The sequence below is a fragment of the Cherax quadricarinatus genome, unplaced genomic scaffold, assembly GCF_038502225.1.
Source record: "Cherax quadricarinatus isolate ZL_2023a unplaced genomic scaffold, ASM3850222v1 Contig4979, whole genome shotgun sequence".
NCBI lineage: Eukaryota > Metazoa > Arthropoda > Malacostraca > Decapoda > Parastacidae > Cherax > Cherax quadricarinatus.
In genome coordinates this window covers 1-20,848 of record NW_027200005.1, presented here as the reverse complement: position 1 = coordinate 20,848, position 20,848 = coordinate 1, and the positions used below count along the sequence as shown (strand labels likewise).

The 20,848-nt window shown below is 38.8% G+C and overlaps 2 protein-coding genes across 2 annotated transcripts; both read right to left on the bottom strand.

Annotated features, from left to right (window-relative positions):
- Positions 1–898: 898 nt before the first annotated feature.
- LOC128686052 (procathepsin L-like) lies at positions 899–15,996 on the bottom strand. The gene is made up of 7 exons (XM_053772692.2): positions 15,902–15,996; positions 14,269–14,367; positions 11,065–11,217; positions 9,572–9,778; positions 5,507–5,698; positions 4,270–4,435; positions 899–2,147 (listed from the first exon to the last, which is right to left on the bottom strand). Exons 2-7 carry the CDS (start codon positions 14,365–14,367, stop codon positions 1,939–1,941), a joined length of 1,026 nt encoding a protein of 341 aa, XP_053628667.1. The 5' UTR covers positions 15,902–15,996; the 3' UTR covers positions 899–1,938.
- Positions 15,997–19,665: 3,669 nt separating this feature from the next.
- Positions 19,666–20,770, bottom strand: LOC128686053 (cathepsin L-like peptidase; the record flags this gene model as incomplete). Its single annotated transcript, XM_070081914.1, has 3 exons — positions 19,666–19,957; positions 20,222–20,387; positions 20,579–20,770. Coding segments are annotated over 3 exons (567 nt in total), but the record flags the coding sequence as incomplete, so codon positions are not given.
- Positions 20,771–20,848: the final 78 nt, after the last annotated feature.

Genomic DNA, 20,848 nt, shown 5'->3' with positions numbered 1-20,848 from the left:
TATCATTATTTCAGTGTGTCCTGGTATTATTGTTTCAGTGTGTCCTGGTATCCTTGTTTCATATGTCCTGGTATTGCTTTTTTCAGTGTGTCCTGGTATCATTGTTTCAGTGTGTAATGGTATCATTGTTCCAGTGCGTCCTGGCATCATTGCTTCAGTGTGTCATGGTATCATCGTTTCAGTGTGTCATGGTATCATTGTTTCAGTGAGTCCTGGTATCATTGCTTGAGTGTGTTCTGGAATCATTGTTCCAGTGTGTCCTGGCATCATTGTTTCAGTGTGTCCTGGCATCATTGTTTCAGTGTGTCATGGTATCATTGTTTCAGTGTGTCCTGGTATCATTGTTTCAGTGAGTCCTGGTATCATTGTTTCAGTGTGTCCTGGTATCACTGTTTCCACCATATGAACAGCACTTTGATTCAGTCTTAATATTGATTCACTTGTCATTATACTTCTAATTTCGAAACTCTGGAGCTAAACTCTCCTCCAGGCTGAGGGACTGACCACCTCATAACCACGTCTTCAAGGGGCTGCTGGACTGATTATATCGTCTTTAAATCCCTGCTGCTTCTGCTGCCTCCTCTGTATTCCACTGAAGAAGCTTTTCGGAATAGAGATATCTAACTTCTGTACAGGTCTTACTTATCAACTTGCGAATATTGTGTTCCACTATCATAGTTAGACTTCCAGTGATCAGTTAATGACTGAATTTCGACAAATTAGGTAGCATAACTCTAGATATTCAAAGCAAAATTACCATTCCATAAGCACATGGTTATGCAGTCTTATGTACAATAGGATATGCAAAGGCTATTCAATTTATGAAGATAGAGGAAAAACACTGCAGAAGGCCTACTGGCCCATACTAGGCATGTCCGTATTAAACAAGGGTCATAAATAGTTTTTAATTGGTATTTTTATTAAAAATAGGAAAATCACTCATATATATAGCTTGTTAGGTAAAAAGACGCAACTGTAACTAATGTGATATTTATTTGTGGCAACGTTTCGCTTGATAAAGCTACTGGAGAGCGAAACATTGCCATAATAAAATGTCACATAGTTTCACTTGCGTTCAACCTAACATATTGTCGGTAATTCTATCAACATTAATACATGTATAGCCAGTTACAAACTTTTAAAGGCCAATTGAAATATCACAATATTACATTTATCAGAGACAAACACAGACTTCTGGGTCACCTAAATTATGCAAAGATGTCGATCAAAGCCTCGACGTCTTCCTACAGCATTAGTAAGTTTATTCAGATATACACAAATACAGTTACATAGATTATCATACGTAGCAGCATATACGTAGAGAACCTGGGATAACACAGATAATCAAAGTGAATTATTTTAATTGTGGGCCTTTATTTTTAACTGTTCAATTTCTATGCATAGCATCCAGTTTCATGAACTATTGTCTTATATCTGTAAGTTAAAAGCCACAACTAAATATAACAGATTTTATTGATAAATGATAACAATCCATTAAAATATTTAGGAACTTAAAAGAAATGTTAAGACTAAGAAAATAATTGATAACAGAATATTATTTATCTACGTCTAAGATATTAAAACATTGCTAACATAGAGAACAATATGGAAATGACTACATATTTCAATATAATTAGTTAGACTTGGCTATATATATATATATATATATATATATATATATATATATATATATATATATATATATATATATATATATATATATATATATATATATATATATATATATATATAACATCATCTCAACGTCCACAACAACACACGAACCAGCTGGCCCCGTGTTAAACCACGGGGCCAGCTGGCTCCTTGGTAACGTACTGTGGACTCTGATACAGAGTTTGCAGGTTCGAGTCCTGCTGTGGACGTAGAGGCAATGTTTGTAAACAATTTCGCCTGTTTGCGAATTTATCTTCAAGTCTCTTATACAAGAGGATAGGAAGCAGCAGTAGCAATGCCACACTGGTTATTATGATTGCGAATCATCTTTAAGTAGCCTATATCACCCCATGTGGCGCCCCAGGAGTTCTTGACCAGCCAGTAGTCAGTGCCATCCTCAGTAGTGCCATAACCAACAACCAGAACACCGTGGTCCAGCTGCTTTGGGTTGCAGTCTGGTTCATTATAAACACCTGTGAAGTAATTCAACTTAACATTACTCTCACCCATTTACAAAGCAAATATTTACACTCAACATTGTCAGAATTCTTAAACATTGAAGCACTGGCATATTACATTTACATTATAATTCGTTTTTCTGATGTAACTACCACAACACTGTGACTTAAGTAAGAAACACATTAATGCCCGCATTACTTTACTTATTAATTAATGAAATTTGTTGAACTTAAATTAGTTAAGCTCCTGCGACATGTCAGGCGTAAGAGAAAAAATAAAGTCTTCCTGTCTTTTCCTCATTAAACAAGATATTACAAAAATACAAATTTAACTATATAATCTATGTACGTGATTATTAACGAACATCCATTCAGTATACATGATAATCATCTACAAATTTATAAACGATACATTAAAGGAGAAATGGGCAGTTTCTTAGAGCTCATTACGGTGAGAACAAAGCCTTTTAAAATATTGAGAAAACTGTGACATTATAAAAGACATCCCACAAATTTCTTCATAAATTATTTTTCAAATCTCCCAGTAGAGCTAAAAATCAGTATCGTATTTTTCTGGGAAATGTTTGTCCCCAGTACAGAGTTCAGATCCCCTTCAAACACTAGAGAAAAATGCAATACTGATGGGAACTGGGAAGTGAATGTAATTCTATAGCATAAGATCGGAGAGTAACTTCGATCCTATGTGTTTGAGCGTCGTGTCACTTATACCGTTTCTATTATTGTGGTTGTCTGCTAATAAACATTTGTGGTACCTCGGTTTTCTGATTCTCCTTCAAATACAACGAATACTATTAAAAAGACAGATTGCATCGAACTCACAAACTGAATATTAAAGATGGTTGACGGAGAAGCCAAAACCTTATCTAGATTTTATTTCCGTCTGTAAATACTCATCTGGCAGGCCACCATCACCTATTATCTTGTTCAGCAAATAATTTCTCTTCTTTCCTGCACATCTTAACGTGTGCCTCACATTCTTGTGAATATTTTAGGATTTAAACTTGTCCAGAGGGCTGAGGAAGGGTTGTTGAGGTGGTTCGGGCTGTATAGTCCTTGTGGCTTAGCGCTTCTTTTTGATTATAATAATAATGAGGTGGTTCGGACATGTAGAGAGAATGGAGCGAAACAGAGTGACTTCAAGAGTGTATCAGTCTGTAGTGGAAGGAAGGCGGGGTAGGGGTCGGCCTAGGAAAGGTTGGAGGGAGGGGGTAAAGGAGGTTTTGTGTGCGAGGGGCTTAGACTTCCAGCAGGCGTGCGTGAGCGTGTTTGATAGGAGTGAATGGAGACAAATGGTTTTTAATACTTGACGTGCTGTTGGAGTGTGAGCAAAGTAACATTTATGAAGGGGTTCAGGGAAACCGGCAGGCCGGACTTGAGTCCTGGAGATGGGAAGTACAGTGCCTGCACTCTGAAGGAGGGGTGTTAATGTTGCAGTTTAAAAACTGTAGTGTAAAGCACCCTTCTGGCAAGACAGTGATGGAGTGAATGATGGTGAAAGTTTTTCTTTTTCGGGCCACCCTGCCTTGGTGGGAATCGGCCAGTGTGATAATAAAATAGATAATAAAATTAAACTTGATACTTATTCCAAGAATTTAGAACACTACAACATCACTTCATAATTGACTGTGACATGACTCAACTGCCAGTCCCACAGTCTCTCCGTTAAGTATATGCCTTAATTAACGCAAACTTATGTACCTACGGTCAATATTAGTTATAATTCAGTAATACACTTCTCTGGTATTCTTAATATATTTATTGCCCTGCAACTCTTGTTTGGTTTTTTCCCTTTACATTTTTTCTCACTTATTAAACAGCTGTACATACCGTTGGAACTCTTTACTCTTACCGTTATAGCATTAAGTCTTAATCCACCTCTGCTATTATTCCCTCTTTTAGCACCAACTCAGTCTTTATTACCCTTAGTTTCCTCATTTTTTTTATTATTCTCAGGAAAATGTTTGACGGAACTTTCGCCATTCTTTCATTTGTCCCTATTTTTAATACTTAATGTAGTATTTCTTCTTACATTGCATACCTTTCTTGCAACATTCTTACCTTGTAAATTGCGTTTGTTTGACAATTTCTCATCTTTTACCACGAAGTGAAAACTTACCACTACTGTAAAGTTGGAATGAATCACTCGAAGCATCAATGCCAACAGAAATAGGTCCAAGAAGAGCAACAGCTTTCTTCAAGTCATCTTCACTTCCCTCACGAATGTCAACAAAGCCGACATCTTGAGCGCCAGATTCACTAGGGTTATAGCGGCACTTTTGGTTCTAAGAAGAAAAAAAAATAATTGTAAATGTATCCTTTTACATCTTTTGTACATTACAAAAATGATCAGTTCAAAGATGTACTAAAGATATTAAGTAAAAAAATTATGGTTGACATGTCAGGCATAGATTAAATTCCTCTCAAAATAGATTCATTTTAAATGAATCTAATTTATATAGCCCTGAACTAATATTCATATTGAAATCAGTACCTTTTTTATGAAACGATTCGACAAAACAGGATGTTTCAAAACGTAAGACCCCATTTCAATGATAGTTGAATTTCAAATCGGGTCCATCATTTTGAATCATCCGGTATGTCAACCATGAACCTGCTTCTCCTACTTGACAATGCCCTTGAAATCATTCATCAAAATGCTCAGTTGTGCATTTAAAAAGAAAATAATATTATTTTTTGTGGAATTAATAATTATACCCTGAGTTCACAGTATTGTGATAAGAGACTTGGGAATTTGTGAGCATGGCGAAGAAATATTGTCCTTATGCTGTCGACAGTGCCAAAGAATACTAACTTGTCGCAAGAAACATCATTAAACCCATGACTTAAACGATCTAGTTGGTATGATTTTGTATACTCAGTAGCCTAGTTGTAACGTGTGACTTCACAGGGTAAACATCGGCCATATTGGCTGTCAAACGCGTGTTTGCAACACATCAGTGACACTGTTTACCTCTCGCAAGTCGCAACAAAAATGAATTGTTGAGGTGCCTGACACACACACACACACACACACACACACACACACACACACACACACATACATTCATTCATACATACATACATTCATACATACGTACATATTGGGAAATTGAGTCTAAATGATTCATATTAATCAACAGATCTGGTCATTAAGATGCTATTTGATGTTTCACATTCAAATTGATAACGCGACTAATTACTCACCACTAACCCACACTCAGAGGGGAAACACTGAACTGCATTTCCATCCATCCTGGAGCATCAACACCATGTAAGTTATCTACAAATTGTACCAACTACGTGAATTGTAACTATCATTCTCCTATGGTATGTATAAACTGTCTCATTATTACCTTGGCCTCGTACGGATATGCTCCCTCAGTGTCAATTCCACCATTTTCCTTAATGTACTGGAAAGCGTAGTCCATAAATCCACCATCACAGCCACCATTACCATACTTGGCTGAGCAATCAATCAGGTTCTGCTCAGAGAGGCTTACTAGTTGACCAGTCTTGCGGAAGTGTTGACCTTCCAGCGATCCAGTCTGTCCAGAATGTAAATATAACATCTTTATTTACTACCAGTACATGTACAAGGTATACAGACCATAGTTGACATCAGTGACATACTACTATATAGAAAGCCGCTTGTTATGTTACGCTAGTTGTTATAAAACTGAATAATTCTGGATACTAAACTAACTTTGTAGACAAATGGTTCAGAAAACCGACAAGTTAGAAAATTAGGGGGAGGAGTTTGAGGTAATCAATCCCATCGTGTAAACGTAATATTATTTCAAGTCTTTAGATGGAAAGGAATAAATATCATTATAAAAAATATTAATTAAGGATGATAATATCTGTACGTAACTTACAGATATTGTCATTCTTATCTAGATTAAATATTTAGTGTAAAGCATTTATCTGAATAAGGTTAGCTCGTAATTAATAATGCACTGTGTTGTATTTCAAAGAATCTCATCCTGTAACTTAATTATCGTCCTGTAACTTATACAGTACAGCAATGATCACATTTTCCATTTCTACTCTCAGTAAACTGAGAATTTCACAATGTGTGTATGAAAGTAACAGAAATGATCATTTCACTTAAGGTATTGTGGAAAAATGTTATCCCCACAAACCATGGAGCGGGAAGGGTTTGAACCCATGGTGGGCGAGTCTTAAAACTCACAGGCCAGTGCGTTAACCACTTTACTGGTGAACCCAGAATACTGGCGACTTCTATAAGAGCGACATTGTTTGGAGTCATCAGTAAAGCGTATGATCAATCAGATTTACATCCGAAGGTCTTACCAAGTGGTGGACTAGACGGTAATATGACTATTGAGTGAATTCGTAGTCGTGAATTCGAATATTAGGTACACTTTCAGACTGACAGCTGAGCAGAAGCTCAGGGAGGACAGTAGGATATAGGCGATACACTTCCAGGCTGACAGCTAAGCAGAAGCTTAGGGAGGACAGTAGGATATAGGCGGCTACACTAAGTTATAAGTTAGTTAACATTAATTTCGGGCCTAGGATGAATATCACTGGCTTCAGTTAATTAAGATAACATGTCAAAAATGTTATATATAAATATATAATATATATATACATATATATATATATATATATATATATATATATATATATATATATATATATATATATATATATATATATATCTTACATAGGCTTCAGTTGAAATTAATGTAAAACTAAAAGGCTTGAGTTTGCTACCATCTGCAGCTCACAAGACTGCCATCCCCACGAGCCCCTTTGGGGCGGGGCAGATGGCAGACCAGAGGCCTAGCTTCTCCCTACGAGCCCCGTGAGGGCGGGGAATGTGGCTAGGCCTGGGGACAGTTGGTCCCAAAGATGAGGAGGTACTTGTACCTCCTCCCATGGGAGACTTAAGTCTCGAGACACTCCCCAGATAGGGAGCCATGGCCGGGTCACCACTACTTGGAAAAGACCCGGGCCGGGAGAATACCGGCGAATAAAAAAAAAAAAATATGTAAAACTAAGATAGTGTTAGGTGTCACTCAGAGTCAAATTTTTTTATCTACCAAAGTGAACGATCATTTTCCTCTGTGCAAATATTAAAAGCGATCAACTTGCACACTCATTAATCCAAAACACATTTTCTTATTCAATATCAGTTACTATGAAACCAGGACTGTTGCCTCTAGCAAAGCCAAATACACGGAACCCAAAAAACTAATAATGTAATAAAGCTATTCAATACCCACAAGTAGATGAGTAAGACACATTGATCAGTACAGATGTGACTAAATACGGAGACAGAAGCAGCAGGTGTGAGGTCAAGATAATGTTATCAGTCCTTAATGACTGTTGGACTGATCACATCATCTTTCCCACCGCCTCTGTTGTCTGCATATTTACTGTAGTTACTTCTGTAAGTAACTACTGTAAATATGCCTGTCACACCGCTTCTTAGAGGCGACAGTCCTGGTTTTATGGTAATAGATATTGAATAGGAAAAATTGCTTTGAATTATTAAGTGTGAAAGTTGGTCGGTTTTAAAATCTGCACAGAGGGAAATGATTATTCACTTGGATACAAAAATTTAACTCTGAATGGCACTTAATACTATCTTAATGTTTAAATAGTGAGATCGAGTTTTTCATTCATTTCGTGAATTGGGACTACGCTTGGATTCTGTACTAAGCCGCGCAACACCTTCACCGTCACTAGTCTGTACATCATGTAGTTATCTAATATGTCAGATGTTCAGCAGGAATATTACACAAGACACAAACTTGCTTCAAATCGCTTGTTTTCTCTAGGCTGGAATACTGCTGTACACTAACTGCCCCCTTCAAGGCTGGCGAAATTGCTGACCTAGAGAGTGTACAAAGAACTTCCACGGCACACGTAAGTGTGATAAGGCACCTAAACTACTGGGAACGGTTGAAGGCCCTTAATCTGTATTCCCTGGAACACAGGCGAAAGAGAGATACATGATAATATTCACATGGAAAATACTACAGGGTTTAGTACCAAACTTCCACACGAATATCACTCCCAATGAAAGCAAAAGACTCGGCAGACGATGCAATATTGCCCCAGTTAACAGCAGGGGCGCCACGAGTACACTGAGAGACAATAAATTTCAGGGGCCCAAGACTGTTCGACTGCCTCCCAGCATGCATAAGGGAAATTACCAATAGACCCCTGACTGTCTTCAAGAAGGCACTGAACAGTGGCCCGGTGGCCTGGTGGCTAAAGCTCCCGCTTCACACACGGAGGGCCCGGGTTCGATTCCCGGCGGGTGGAAATTCCGACACGTTTCCTTACACCTATTGTCCTGTTCACCTAGCAGCAAATAGGTACCTGGGTGTTAGTCGACTGGTGTGGGTCGCATCCTGGGGGACAAGATTAAGGACCCCAATGGAAATAAGTTAGACAGTCCTCGATGACGCACTGACTTTCTTGGGTTATCCTGGGTGGCTAACCCTCCGGGGTTAAAAATCCGAACGAAATCTTATCTTATCTTATCTTATCTTACCTAAAGTCAGTACCTGACCAACCGGACTGTGATTCGTACGTCAGTTTGCGTGCGGCCAGCAGTAACAGCCTGGTTGATCAGACCCTGACCCACCATAAGGCCTAGTCTCAGACTGAGCCGCGGGGGCGTTGACCCCCGAAACTCTCTACAGGTATACTCCAGGTAATCAAGCAACAGTATCAATAGTCTTCAGTGATTTTTGTCTCCCAAAGTAATGATTTGTCATACAAATTAATTTTTTTCATAAATACTAACATTATTAAGTCATTAAATGGATAAAGATTCGAGTATTCTGTGTATAAGAAAAATATATGAGATGTGAGAATATTATAGGCGTTTTCTCCTGGATGTTAACTCTCATTTTTTGAGTTGGGATTTCTCACATAAATATCTTTCTTGGTAAACTTGAAGTATATTGGAAGAAATTGTAGTAAGACGTCATTCTGAATCAGCATATATTTTTTTTCCAATACTTTGCATATCATTTATTTGTTTACGATTTATATAGCTAATGTTAGAAGATAGAAGATAATATTGATAACTGGTTCAGAACCAACAAGTTGATAAATTAGTCACATGTACAACACTTGGGTATCTCTATTGTTGAAACGTTTCGCCACATAGTGCCTTCATCAGTCCAGTACAAAGAAGAATAGTAAAGATCAAAAGGAGATTGAGGTAATCAGTCCCTCAACCAGGAGTCGATATAAGCATTCCATCAATCTTGGTCAAGATTGATGGAATGATTACCTCAATTTCCTTCTGATCTCCACTATTCTTCTTTATACTAGACTGATGAAGCCACTGTGTAGCGAAACCCTTCCGAAGTAAAGATTCCCAAGTGTAGCACGTGTGTCTAATTTAATATCTAGAAGATAATACTCACGGCTGAGAACGACCAACAGGAGCCACAACGACCCTGGTCCTTGACTGGCGTCACAGCTCCTTTATCCCTCCAGTCAACACTCTCTGGCATGATAACATCATCATCCGGTACAATGAATGTTGCACCAGTGTACGGGGGAGTGCCCATAGTCTCGCCAGTACGGTTATAGATAAGCCCATTCATTGTCGAAACAAATTCTTGATGGAGCTGCCCACCCAAAAAAAAATGCAAATTGTAAATAGGCTCCGGTGTGGTTTATATAGACATTTTAAATGTGTGAAATTTAAGGAAAAAACTGATCCAGCTTAATTTCCCCACTTCTGTAATTCAAGTACATGAAAAAAAAGTAAGAAAAATTATGATGTGTGATAATTATATTTAAATGTACAAAGTTCAGTTGAATTGAGAAAAGACAAAAAAAAGTTTTCAAAGAGAAAGTGATGGAACAAAGAGAAAGTGATGGAACAAAGAGAAAGTGATGGAACAAATGGAAAGTGATGGAACAAAGAGAAAGTGATGGAACAAAGGGAAAGTGATGGAACAAAGAGAAAGTGGTGGAATAAAGAGAAAGTTATGGAACAAAGAGAAAGTGATGGAATAAAGAGAAAGTGGTGGAATAAAGAGAAAGTGATGGAACAAAGAGAAAGTGATGGAACAAAGGGGAAGTGATGGAATAAAGAGAAAGTGATGGAACAAAGGGAAAGTGATGGAACAAAGAGAAAGTGATGGAACAAATGGAAAGTGATGGAACAAAGAGAAAGTGATGGAATAAAGGGAAAGTGATGGAACAAAGAGAAAGTGGTGGAATAAAGAGAAAGTTATGGAACAAAGAGAAAGTGATGGAATAAAGAGAAAGTGGTGGAATAAAGAGAAAGTGATGGAACAAAGAGAAAGTGATGGAACAAAGGGGAAGTGATGGAATAAAGAGAAAGTGATGGAACAAAGGGAAAGTGATGGAATAAAGGGAAAGTTATGGAACAAAGGGAAAGTGATGGAACAAAGGGGAAGTGATGGAACAAAGGGAAAGTGATGGAATAGAGAAAGTGATGGAGCAAAGGGAAAGTGATGGAACAAAGGGAAAGTGATGGAACAAAGGGGAAGTGATGGAACAAAGGGAAAGTGATGGAACAAAGAGGAAGTGATGGAACAAAGGGAAAGTGATGGAATAGAGAAAGTGATGGAGCAAAGGGAAAGTGATGGAACAAAGGGAAAGTGATGGAACAAAGGGAAAGTGATATATCTAACGACTAACATAATTAAGGTAAGTCTATAAAATGATCTAGTTTTATGAGCACCAAAACTAAGTTAGATCACCTCTATAAACAAACAGTCACAATAAACAATAACTCGTACTTAGCAGAGAGCAACTTACGACCAGGTATCAGTCCGACTTGGACCATTTACGAGTCGGACCGAGAGGTCGTAGTAAGCTCCTCTCTCATGTGCGGGTTAGTTGCGTATTAGACCGTGTATAATATTTTTTTTTCTCTTACCATGTCTCCGTATTTGTTCATACCAAGTTTGAACGACTTGACTCCCGTAGCATACAACTTATTGTGAGCAGCGATCCTGCGCTTGTTCTCCGTGAAAATCTTCATGCGGAAGGATTCCTCGACTTCATTTTCGTATGTCTTGCCGTGTTCAAGCTAGAAATATAATTACGCTTAATTCACTCGTGTCCATAAACATTGTTACTTATTAACATTATGAAAACTGTTAACAACACTGGTTGTAACCTATATATATATATATATATATATATATATATATATATATATATATATATATATATATATATATATATATATATATATATATATATATATATATACCTGACCAGCCAGGCTGTGGTTCGTACGTTGGATTGCGTGCAGGCAGCAGTAACAGCCTGGTTCATCAGGCTCTGATCCACCATGAGGCCTGGTCACAGACCGGGCCGCTGGGGCGTTGAACCCTGGAACTCTCTCCGGGTAACTTCTCTCTCCAGAGAGGCTGAGGGATTGAACCTCTTTTAGAGAGGCTCAGGGATTGAACCTCTTCTAGCTAGACTCAGGGACTGAACCTCTTCTAGCGAGGCTCAGGGATTGAACCTCTTCTAGCTAGACTTAGGGATTGAACCTCTTCTAGCGAGGCTCAGGGATTGAACCTCTTCTAGCTAGACTCAGGGACTGAACCTCTTCTAGCGAGGCTCAGGGATTGAACCTCTTCTAGCTAGACTCAGGGACTAAACCTCTTCTAGCGAGGCTCAGGGATTGAACCTCTTCTAGCTAGACTCAGGGACTGAACCTCTTCTAGCTAGACTCAGGGACTGAACCTCTTCTAGCAAGGCTCAGGGATTGAACCTCTTCTAGCTAGACTCAGGGACTGAACCTCTTCTAGCGAGGCTCAGGGATTGAACCTCTTCTAGCTAGACTCAGGGACTGAACCTCTTCTAGCTAGACTCAGGGACTGAACCTCTTCTAGCTAGACTCAGGGACTGAACCTCTTCTAGCTAGACTCAGGGACTGAACCTCTTCTAGCGAGGCTCAGGGATTGAACCTCTTCTAGCTAGACTCAGGGACTGAACCTCTTCTAGCTAGACTCAGGGACTGAACCTCTTCTAGCTAGACTCAGGGACTGAACCTCTTCTAGCTAGACTCAGGGACTGAACCTCTTCTAGCTAGACTCAGGGACTGAACCTCTTCTAGCGAGGCTAAGGGACTGAACCTCTTCTAGCGAGGCTAAGGGACTGAACCTCTTCTAGCTAGGCTCAGGGACTGAACCTCTTCTAGCTAGGCTCCGGGACTGAACCTCTTCTAGCTAGGCTCAGGGACTGAACCTCTTCTAGCTAGGCTCAAGGACTGAACCTCTTCTAGCTAGACTCAGGGACTGAACCTCTTCTAGCTAGACTCAGGGACTGAACCTCTTCTAGCTAGACTCAGGGACTGAACCTCTTCTAGCGAGGCTAAGGGACTGAACCTCTTCTAGCTAGGCTCAGGGACTGAACCTCTTCTAGCTAGGCTCCGGGACTGAACCTCTTCTAGCTAGGCTCAGGGACTGAACCTCTTCTAGCGAGGCTAAGGGACCGAACTTCTTCTAGCTAGACTCAGGGACTGAACCTATTCTAGCGAGGCTAAGGGACCGAACTTCTTCTAGCTAGACTCAGGGACTGAACCTCTTCTAGCGAGGCTAAGGGACTCAAGACCATAAAATCACCTCTCCATATCTTCCATTGTCTCACGAATAAAAGTCGTCCCTCTATTCATCTGATGAAGCCTGCTACGCAGGCGATAGTTTTCAACAGTAAAACCATCCCAGAGTTACACATGCGTCTTTTTCATCAAGTTGTCGTTATTGCGCACCATTAAAATAATGATATTATGTTGTTATAGTTGTCTATGTGAAATTATTCTATAATTTACCTATAACCCCGATTATTTGCAAATTATGCAATAATTTTATAAATAACTTTGTTATCAAGCGTACAATAGCATGGGCCAGTAGGCCTTCTGCAGTGTTCCTTCGTTCTTATGTTCTTATGTTCTTATATATATTTAATATATTGCAAGATGTTAGATGATAAATTAGACACATGTGCAACCTTGAGTCGATGTGTTCAGTCCATCAAGACTGATGGACTGAACACATCGACTCAAGGTTGAGGGACTGATTACCTCATTCTCCTCCTGTTCTTCAAGTTTCTCCTACGTATGGACTGATGAAGCCACTGTGTGGCGAAACGTTTCCTCAATAAAGATACCCAAGAGTTGCACATGTGTCTAATTTATCAACATGTCGGTTCTCTGAACCATTCATCTATAAAGATGTTAGATGTTAGGAAGCGTAAATAATAATAATAATAATAATAATAATAATAATAATAATAATAATAATAATAATAATAATAATAATAATAACAATAATAATAATAATAATAATAATAATATTATTATTATTATTATTATTATTAGTAGTAGTAGTAGTAATAATAATAGTAATAGTAATAGAAATAGTAATAGTAGTGGTAGTAGTAGTAGTGGTAGTAGTAGTAGTAGTGGTAGTAGCAGTAGTAGTAGTAGCAGTAGTAGTAGTAGTAGTAGCAGTAGTAGTAGTAGTAGTAGTAGTAGTAGCAGCAGTAGTAGTAGTAGTAGTAGTAGTAGTAGTAGTAGCAGTAGTAGTAGTAGCAGTAGTAGTAGTAGTAGTAGCAGTAGTAGTAGTAGTAGTAGTAGTAGCAGTAGTAGTAGTAGTAGTAGTAGCAGTAGTAGTAGTAGTAGTAGTAGTAGCAGTAGTAGTAGTAGTAGTAGTAGTAGCAGCAGTAGTAGTAGTAGTAGTAGTAGTAGTAGTAGTAGTAGTAGTAGTAGTAGTAGTAGTAGCAGCAGTAGTAGTAGTAGTAGTAGTAGTAGTAGTAGTAGTAGTAGTAGTAGCAGTAGTAGTAGTAGTAGTAGCAGTAGTAGTAGTAGTAGTAGCAGTAGTAGTAGTAGTAGTAGCAGTAGTAGTAGTAGTAGTAGCAGTAGTAGTAGTAGTAGTAGTAGTAGTAGTAGTAGTAGTAGTAGTAGTAGTAGTAGTAGTAGTAGTAGTAGTAGTAGTAGTAGTAGTAGTAGTAGTAGTAGTAGTAGTAGTAGTAGTAGTAGTAGTAGTAGCAGTAGTAGTAGTAGCAGTAGTAGTAGTAGTAATAGTATACACAGGTACATACAACACACAGACAAACTGCATCTCACCTTAAAAGCTTCCCATTCGTCCAGCACGACAGAGAAGAAAGACACTGCTGATGCTGAAGCCAGAACAGCTACCACCACTGATGCTGTCAAACACTTCATCTGTTAGAGAAACATTTGTCAGCAACACTAAATCGTCATAACAGAAAAATAATAAGATTTTTCTTAATTATTCGTCATATTTTAACGGTAAACCAATAAGACAGTATGTCCCTGGTGGGCGAAATGTTGAAGCTGTGTCTCGCTCAATAACTTGTTAGTATCACATAACTTTGCTCTAGTTATCAATTGACGTCAATAAAGGGCCAAGAAAAGCTAAGAGAGATAATGAAATGAAAGTGGCTAGGAAATTTTTTGGGCCAATCCTAATATTTTCACTCAGGTCTTTTTGAGTGCTAGTAACCTCTGGTTATGAGGATGCTCCAATTTTTTAAAACTGATTTAGTAATATACACAGTAATATACGCGGTATTTATTACCAAGGTTTATACCAGTTTTGTAATACACAATTGCATTAATTAAGATCCCATTACCAACTTTCCCACAAACATGAAAGTAAACCACTCGATGTCTTTGTTATTGCTGGTATGTTTGTCATGGGTAACCTTTGCTTTCTTCAGTGGTAATTGTGTTAACCTATTATCTTACTCGTATCAAACACACATCCAAAACAAAATAGACTTACTCTCGATATCTGTGACTCCCCCTAATTTACATAAACTTCCGAATATAGCTACTGCCTAATAAATCTTAAGTCAGTTCTAAGTTTGCTTGAAATACCCCAGTACAGGAGATTTAATAGAAACTGTGTATCATACAAGATAAAACCATTCTCATTACTAAACTTACTAATTGTTATGTTCTTAAATGTTTGGAACTGCCTCCACAACCTGTGTCAATATAGAGTAAGAAATAGTATTAATCTGCCTGAAATAGCCAGGCATGCTAGTGGCCTTCTTGATAATTAATATTTTATATGAAAACCACACATTGTAATTAATATTTTATATTATATAAATCCCACATTGTAATCTTTACAGAAAAATAAACATTTCGATTTCAATCGAGCGCCCCTAGCGGTTCGGAACACTCCAAGCCTAGCAATCCTCCGGGTCAGAGACCCCCCGTCATTATACTGTTTACTTTTGCAATAGATACCTAACTCTATCACCCATCTTCATTATACTATTATGATGATTTTTCCTTAATATGAAAAATCATCGGGAGCAGATCAAACTCTCTCAACCTTCATGTCACAGAGAGACAGGTGAAAATAAAAGAGTAGCGACCACTGACTCATGGGAGCTGGACGCGGTGGCAGGACACAGGCAGGAGAAGGTTTCGGGGTCAACGCCCCCGCGGCCCGGTCTGTGACCAGGCCTCATTGGTGGATCAGGGTCTGATCAACCAGGTTAATGAAGTTTGTGAGTGTCGCAGCTTCTCGTAGCCAGACATTAATTGTCTTTACCTGTGGATAAGTGACCCAACACACAGGTGTACAGGGCTACTTCAATCAAATTGACTATTGTGGAGGACACTTGTGTACAGCTCAGGCCATTTAATAACTGTACACAAGTGATCACTATACCACTTTACCAACCTTAGTACATGTACTACAACAACTTGAGTCTCTCACCTTAATTGAAGTTTTCGTGCCAGTAATGTGAGAATCTCATACTCTTTTTACCCTTATATAGGCCTACCAGAGGCTGGGAAAAGTTATCGTTTCCCCACTGAACTTCTCACTGCCGCTGTATATTTAACTAAGTTACCCTCTGCATTGCTCAACTGCATCATAGTTTGACCTTTTAAAGTGGTACATCAAATAAACGAGCTATCGCTTGCAAAATTCATCGTGATGTCTGGCAGAGGGGAAGACACAGGTAAGGATGAGTATAAGTCACATGACCCTGAACCACGTGACTCAGTGTTTATTTCCCAAAGTTATGACGGGACTTGTGACCCTCTGATAACACTCTTAAAGGAACGATAACAGATTAGATAGACTGGAAGAATATAATGGAATTGATATTTATTTATGGCTATTACCTCGGTTATTAGTTTTTCTCTGTCATGCAGATAACTCATAATTATGAATTATTATGATTCAGATTCAGATGTGAGTTTAAATCTATCATCACTAAGGTTATTGAGAACATACGGATAAACGAGTGTGGCTGTAGGCCTACGGCTCGAGGCTAGGCAGGTCAGACTCAAATATTCAAACTCTAGTTCAAACTGGACAAATCAGGGTTTTGAATAAACAGAGACAGGAAAATACTAGGTTGGTGACTAGACACTCGTGCAACGTTTTAAATTTATAATTTCGCTCGTCAGCAGATATAAAGCTTGACGAAACCCCTGACAAGTGAAACAGAGCAACGTAAATATTTTAAACGTTGCATGTGACTTTATTTTTAATTAAATTGATTGTCGGTAGATATGGGGCGAGTTAAAGAGGCATATATTTAACAAATGTACGAGTGAATGAGAAAGACGTACCTAGCATGGGCTGGTAGATAGATCAAAATGGCATACAATACCGACAAGTTGGTAAGTAAGACACATAGGCAACATTTAGGCAACTTTATTCTGAAACGTTTCGTTTACACAGTAGACTTCTTCAGTCGAGTACAGAAAGTTGGCAGGAACAGTAGAGATGTGAAGACGATGTAATCAGTCCATCACCCTTGAAGATGTACATTTGAGGCTGTCAGTCCCTCAGCCTGGAAGAGTTGTTTCATAATCTGAAACAATATGATGAACCAAACAAACTTATATACTGTAGGAAGGAGAAAATGTAGTCACTAAGAGGTCACGTCCCTCTCAGATCCTATAATAATTCTTCGAACTATAGACCAATAAGCCTTACCTCCATAGTGGGAAAAATTTATGGAATCAATAATTGTCGAAGCAATTCGTAGCCATCTTGATAGGCACAGATTGATTAATGAATCTCAACACGGTTTTACAAAGGGGCGTTCCTGTCTGACGAATTTACTAACTTTTTTTACTAAGGTGTTTGAGGAGGTAGATCATGAGAGTTTGCATAAATGGGGAGAAATCAGAATGGGGGCACGTCGCAAGCGGTGTTGTTCACAATCTACATAAACGACAGAGATGAGGGAATAAATAGCGACATAAGCAAATTTGCTGATGACACCAAAATAGGCCGTCCAATTCATTCTAATGATGACACTAGAGCACTCCAGGATGATTTGAATAGACGGATGCAATGGTCGGAGAAGTGGCAGATGCAGTTTAATATTGACAAATGCAAAGTTCTAAATGTTGGACAGTTAAATAACCATTAGTGTTCGCAATAAAGCTAACAGAATTCTTGGCTTCATATCTAGAAGTATAAATAATAGAAGTCCTCAGGTTGTTCTTCAACTCTATATATCCTTGGTTAGGCCTCATTTAGACTATGCTGCTCAGTTCTGGTCACTGTATTAAAGAATGGATGAACATCAAAATGGTATACAATACCGACAGGTTGTTAGGTAAGACACATATGCAACAGTTAGACAACTTTATTCCGAAACGTTTCGCCTACACAGTAGGCTTCTTCAGTCGAATACAGAAAGTAGGCAGGAACAGTAGAGATGTGAAGACGATGTAATCAGTCCATCACCCTTAAAGTCGTAGAATTTGAGGTTGTCAGTCCCTCGGCCTGGAGAAGTTCAGATAGTTCCTGACTATGGAACTGAACTTCTCCAGGCCGAGGGACTGACAACCTCAAAGTCTACGACTTTAAGGGTGATGGACTGATTACATCGTCTTCACATCTCTACTGTTCCTGCCTACTTTCTGTATTCGACTGAAGAAGCCTACTGTGTAGGCGAAACGTTTCGGAATAAAGTTGTCTAACTGTTGCATATGTGTCTTACCTAAAGAATGGATACAAATGCTCTGGAAAACGTACGGAGGAGGATGACAAAGATGATCTCATGTATCAGAAATCTCCCCTATGAGGATAGACTGAGGGCCCTGAATCTGCACTCTCTAGAAAGGCGTAGAATTAGGGGGGATATGATCGAGGTGTATAAATGTAAAACAGGAATAAATAAAGGGGATGTAAATAGCGTCTGAAAATTTCCAGCCAAGACAGGACTCGCAGCAATGGTTTCAAGTTGGAAAAATTCAGATTCAGGAAGGATATAGGAAAGCACTGGTTTGGTAATAGAGTTGTGGATGAGTGGAACAAACTCCCGAGTACAGTTATTCAGGCCGAAACGTTGTGTAGTTTTAAAAATAGGTTAATTACATGAGTGGGTGTGGGTGGGTGTGAGTTGGACCTGGCTAGCTTTTGCTGCTGGGTCTGGTGCCGTGCTCCTTCCTTGAGTGAAGGTGACCAGACTGGGTGGGTCATTGGGCTAATCCGGACCTGCTCCGCATGGGTCAGTAGGCCTGTTACAGTGTTCCTTCTTTCTTATGTTCTTGAAAAAGTTGTCCAAGATGCCATTATGTTGCAGTGTCTGATAGTGAATATCAAAATGGCATACAATACCGACAAGTTGGTAAGACACATAGGCAACATTTCGCCGAAACGTTTCGCCTAGTAGGCTTCTTCAGCCGAGTACAGAAAGTAGGCAGAGGGACTGACCACCTCAAATCTACATCTGCAAACGTGATGGACTTATTACATCGTCTTCACATCTCTGCTCCTCTTACCTACTTTCTGTACTCGACTGAGGAAGATTTAGGGTAAATTTTTCAGAATTTAGAAAGAAGGGAAGCATTACTGGTCTGCTTCAGACAGAAGAAGGTAACAGATAGATGCAGCATTATTGTGCTGTGAATAAACCATACCCCCGGCCGGGATTGAACCCGCGGTCATAGAGTCTCAAAACTCCAGCCCGTCGCGTTAGCCACTAGGGCTGGCTAACGCGACGGGCTGGAGTTTTGAGACTCTATGACCGCGAGTTCAATCCCGGCCGGGGGTATGGTTTATTTGCAATCGTGTCATTACGATTTCTTGAGTCTTGTGCTGTGAATCTTTGCAATAACAGTTTAAAAATATAGCTTAAAAAATATTTTAAATAAAAAAGATTAGTCTTTTGTATCTCTATCATGCTCATTTTTCATTTGATTAATATCATACAAAATAAAAGGTTAATCTTGTTATCTGTTATTGCAAAGAGCCATTGAAACAGTCTGTTACCTTCTGTATACCATAGTCAGGGGTTTAAGTTAGTCTCGTTGAAATAAGTAACTGGAAGGAAGTTGATTTGCTACATATTACGATATATGAAAATTGAGTGAAAAGATCATGAAGGAGCCCAAAACTTTACGTTCAGTCTGTGTGACTTTATATATTAACGAAACTTGTTCATACGGGACCAAATACTCAAGAGGGTTGGAAACGGTATGTTTAATAACCCAAAAAGAATACATGTGTTAACTCTATTAACGTTTATTGAAATTTTTATACAGTTATCAACAGATGTCATATTTCCAGTGCTCTAGCGTCTCTACTTGTTTTATACAAGAGGATAGGAAGCAGCAGTAGCAATGCCACACTGATTATTATGATTGCGAATCATCTTTAAGTAGCCTATATCACCCCATGTGGCGCCCCAGGAGTTCTTGACCAGCCAGTAGTCAGTGCCATCCTCAGTAGTGCCATAACCAACAACCAGAACACCGTGGTCCAGGTAGGTGGAGCTACAATCTGCTTCATCGTAAACACCTGGAAAGTCAATAAATTAGTCATTTATCTATATACCTGGTAAGTTATGATAGGATATATCTGCCTATTTATATATCGACAAGCTGAAGTATTTATATTATACATATATTCTTTACTGGTGGTGTAAAAGTTAGAGTGTGTTGTATTACTTAACGATCCTAGTAACTGATAATTAAATATGTACACAAGATTCATACACCTAGAAGTGTATTTTCAAATAGACTTTAAACCTGTTTTATCAATCAAGCAATCAACAAAACTTACCATGACGGTAAAACTGAAACGAATCACGTGACGCATCAATGGCAACAGAAACAGGTCCAACAGTGGCCACAGCTTTCATCAACGCGTCTTCACTTCCCTCACTAATATCAACAAAGCCAGTGTCTTCAGCACCAGACTCACTGGCGTTGTAACAACACTTATTCTCCTGGTAAAGAAATTTGATTTCAAACATTACAGTGAGCTACATCATTTAATAAACATTAAAAGAATTTACGACAGGCAAATGAACAATTTGGTCAGCTTTTCAAAGTTGAATAAACGATTTCTGTCACTGTGTATTATAGTTATACTTCGCAATTGTATCAATAACATATCAAAATTAATACTACCATTTACCTTAGCTGTATACGGATATGCTTCCTCTGTGTCAATTCCACCATTGTCCTTAATGTACTGGAAAGCGTAGTCCATAAGTCCGCCATCACAGCCACCATTACCATACTTAGCTGAACAGTCAATCAAGTTCTGCTCAGAGAGGCTTACTAGTTGACCAGTCTTGCGGAAGTGTTGACCTTCCAGTGATCCAGTCTGTCGAGAATGTAAACATTGCTAGTTGAGTCTTGGATAACTCGGGTTACTAAAGTAACTTTACTGAAAAATAAGGTT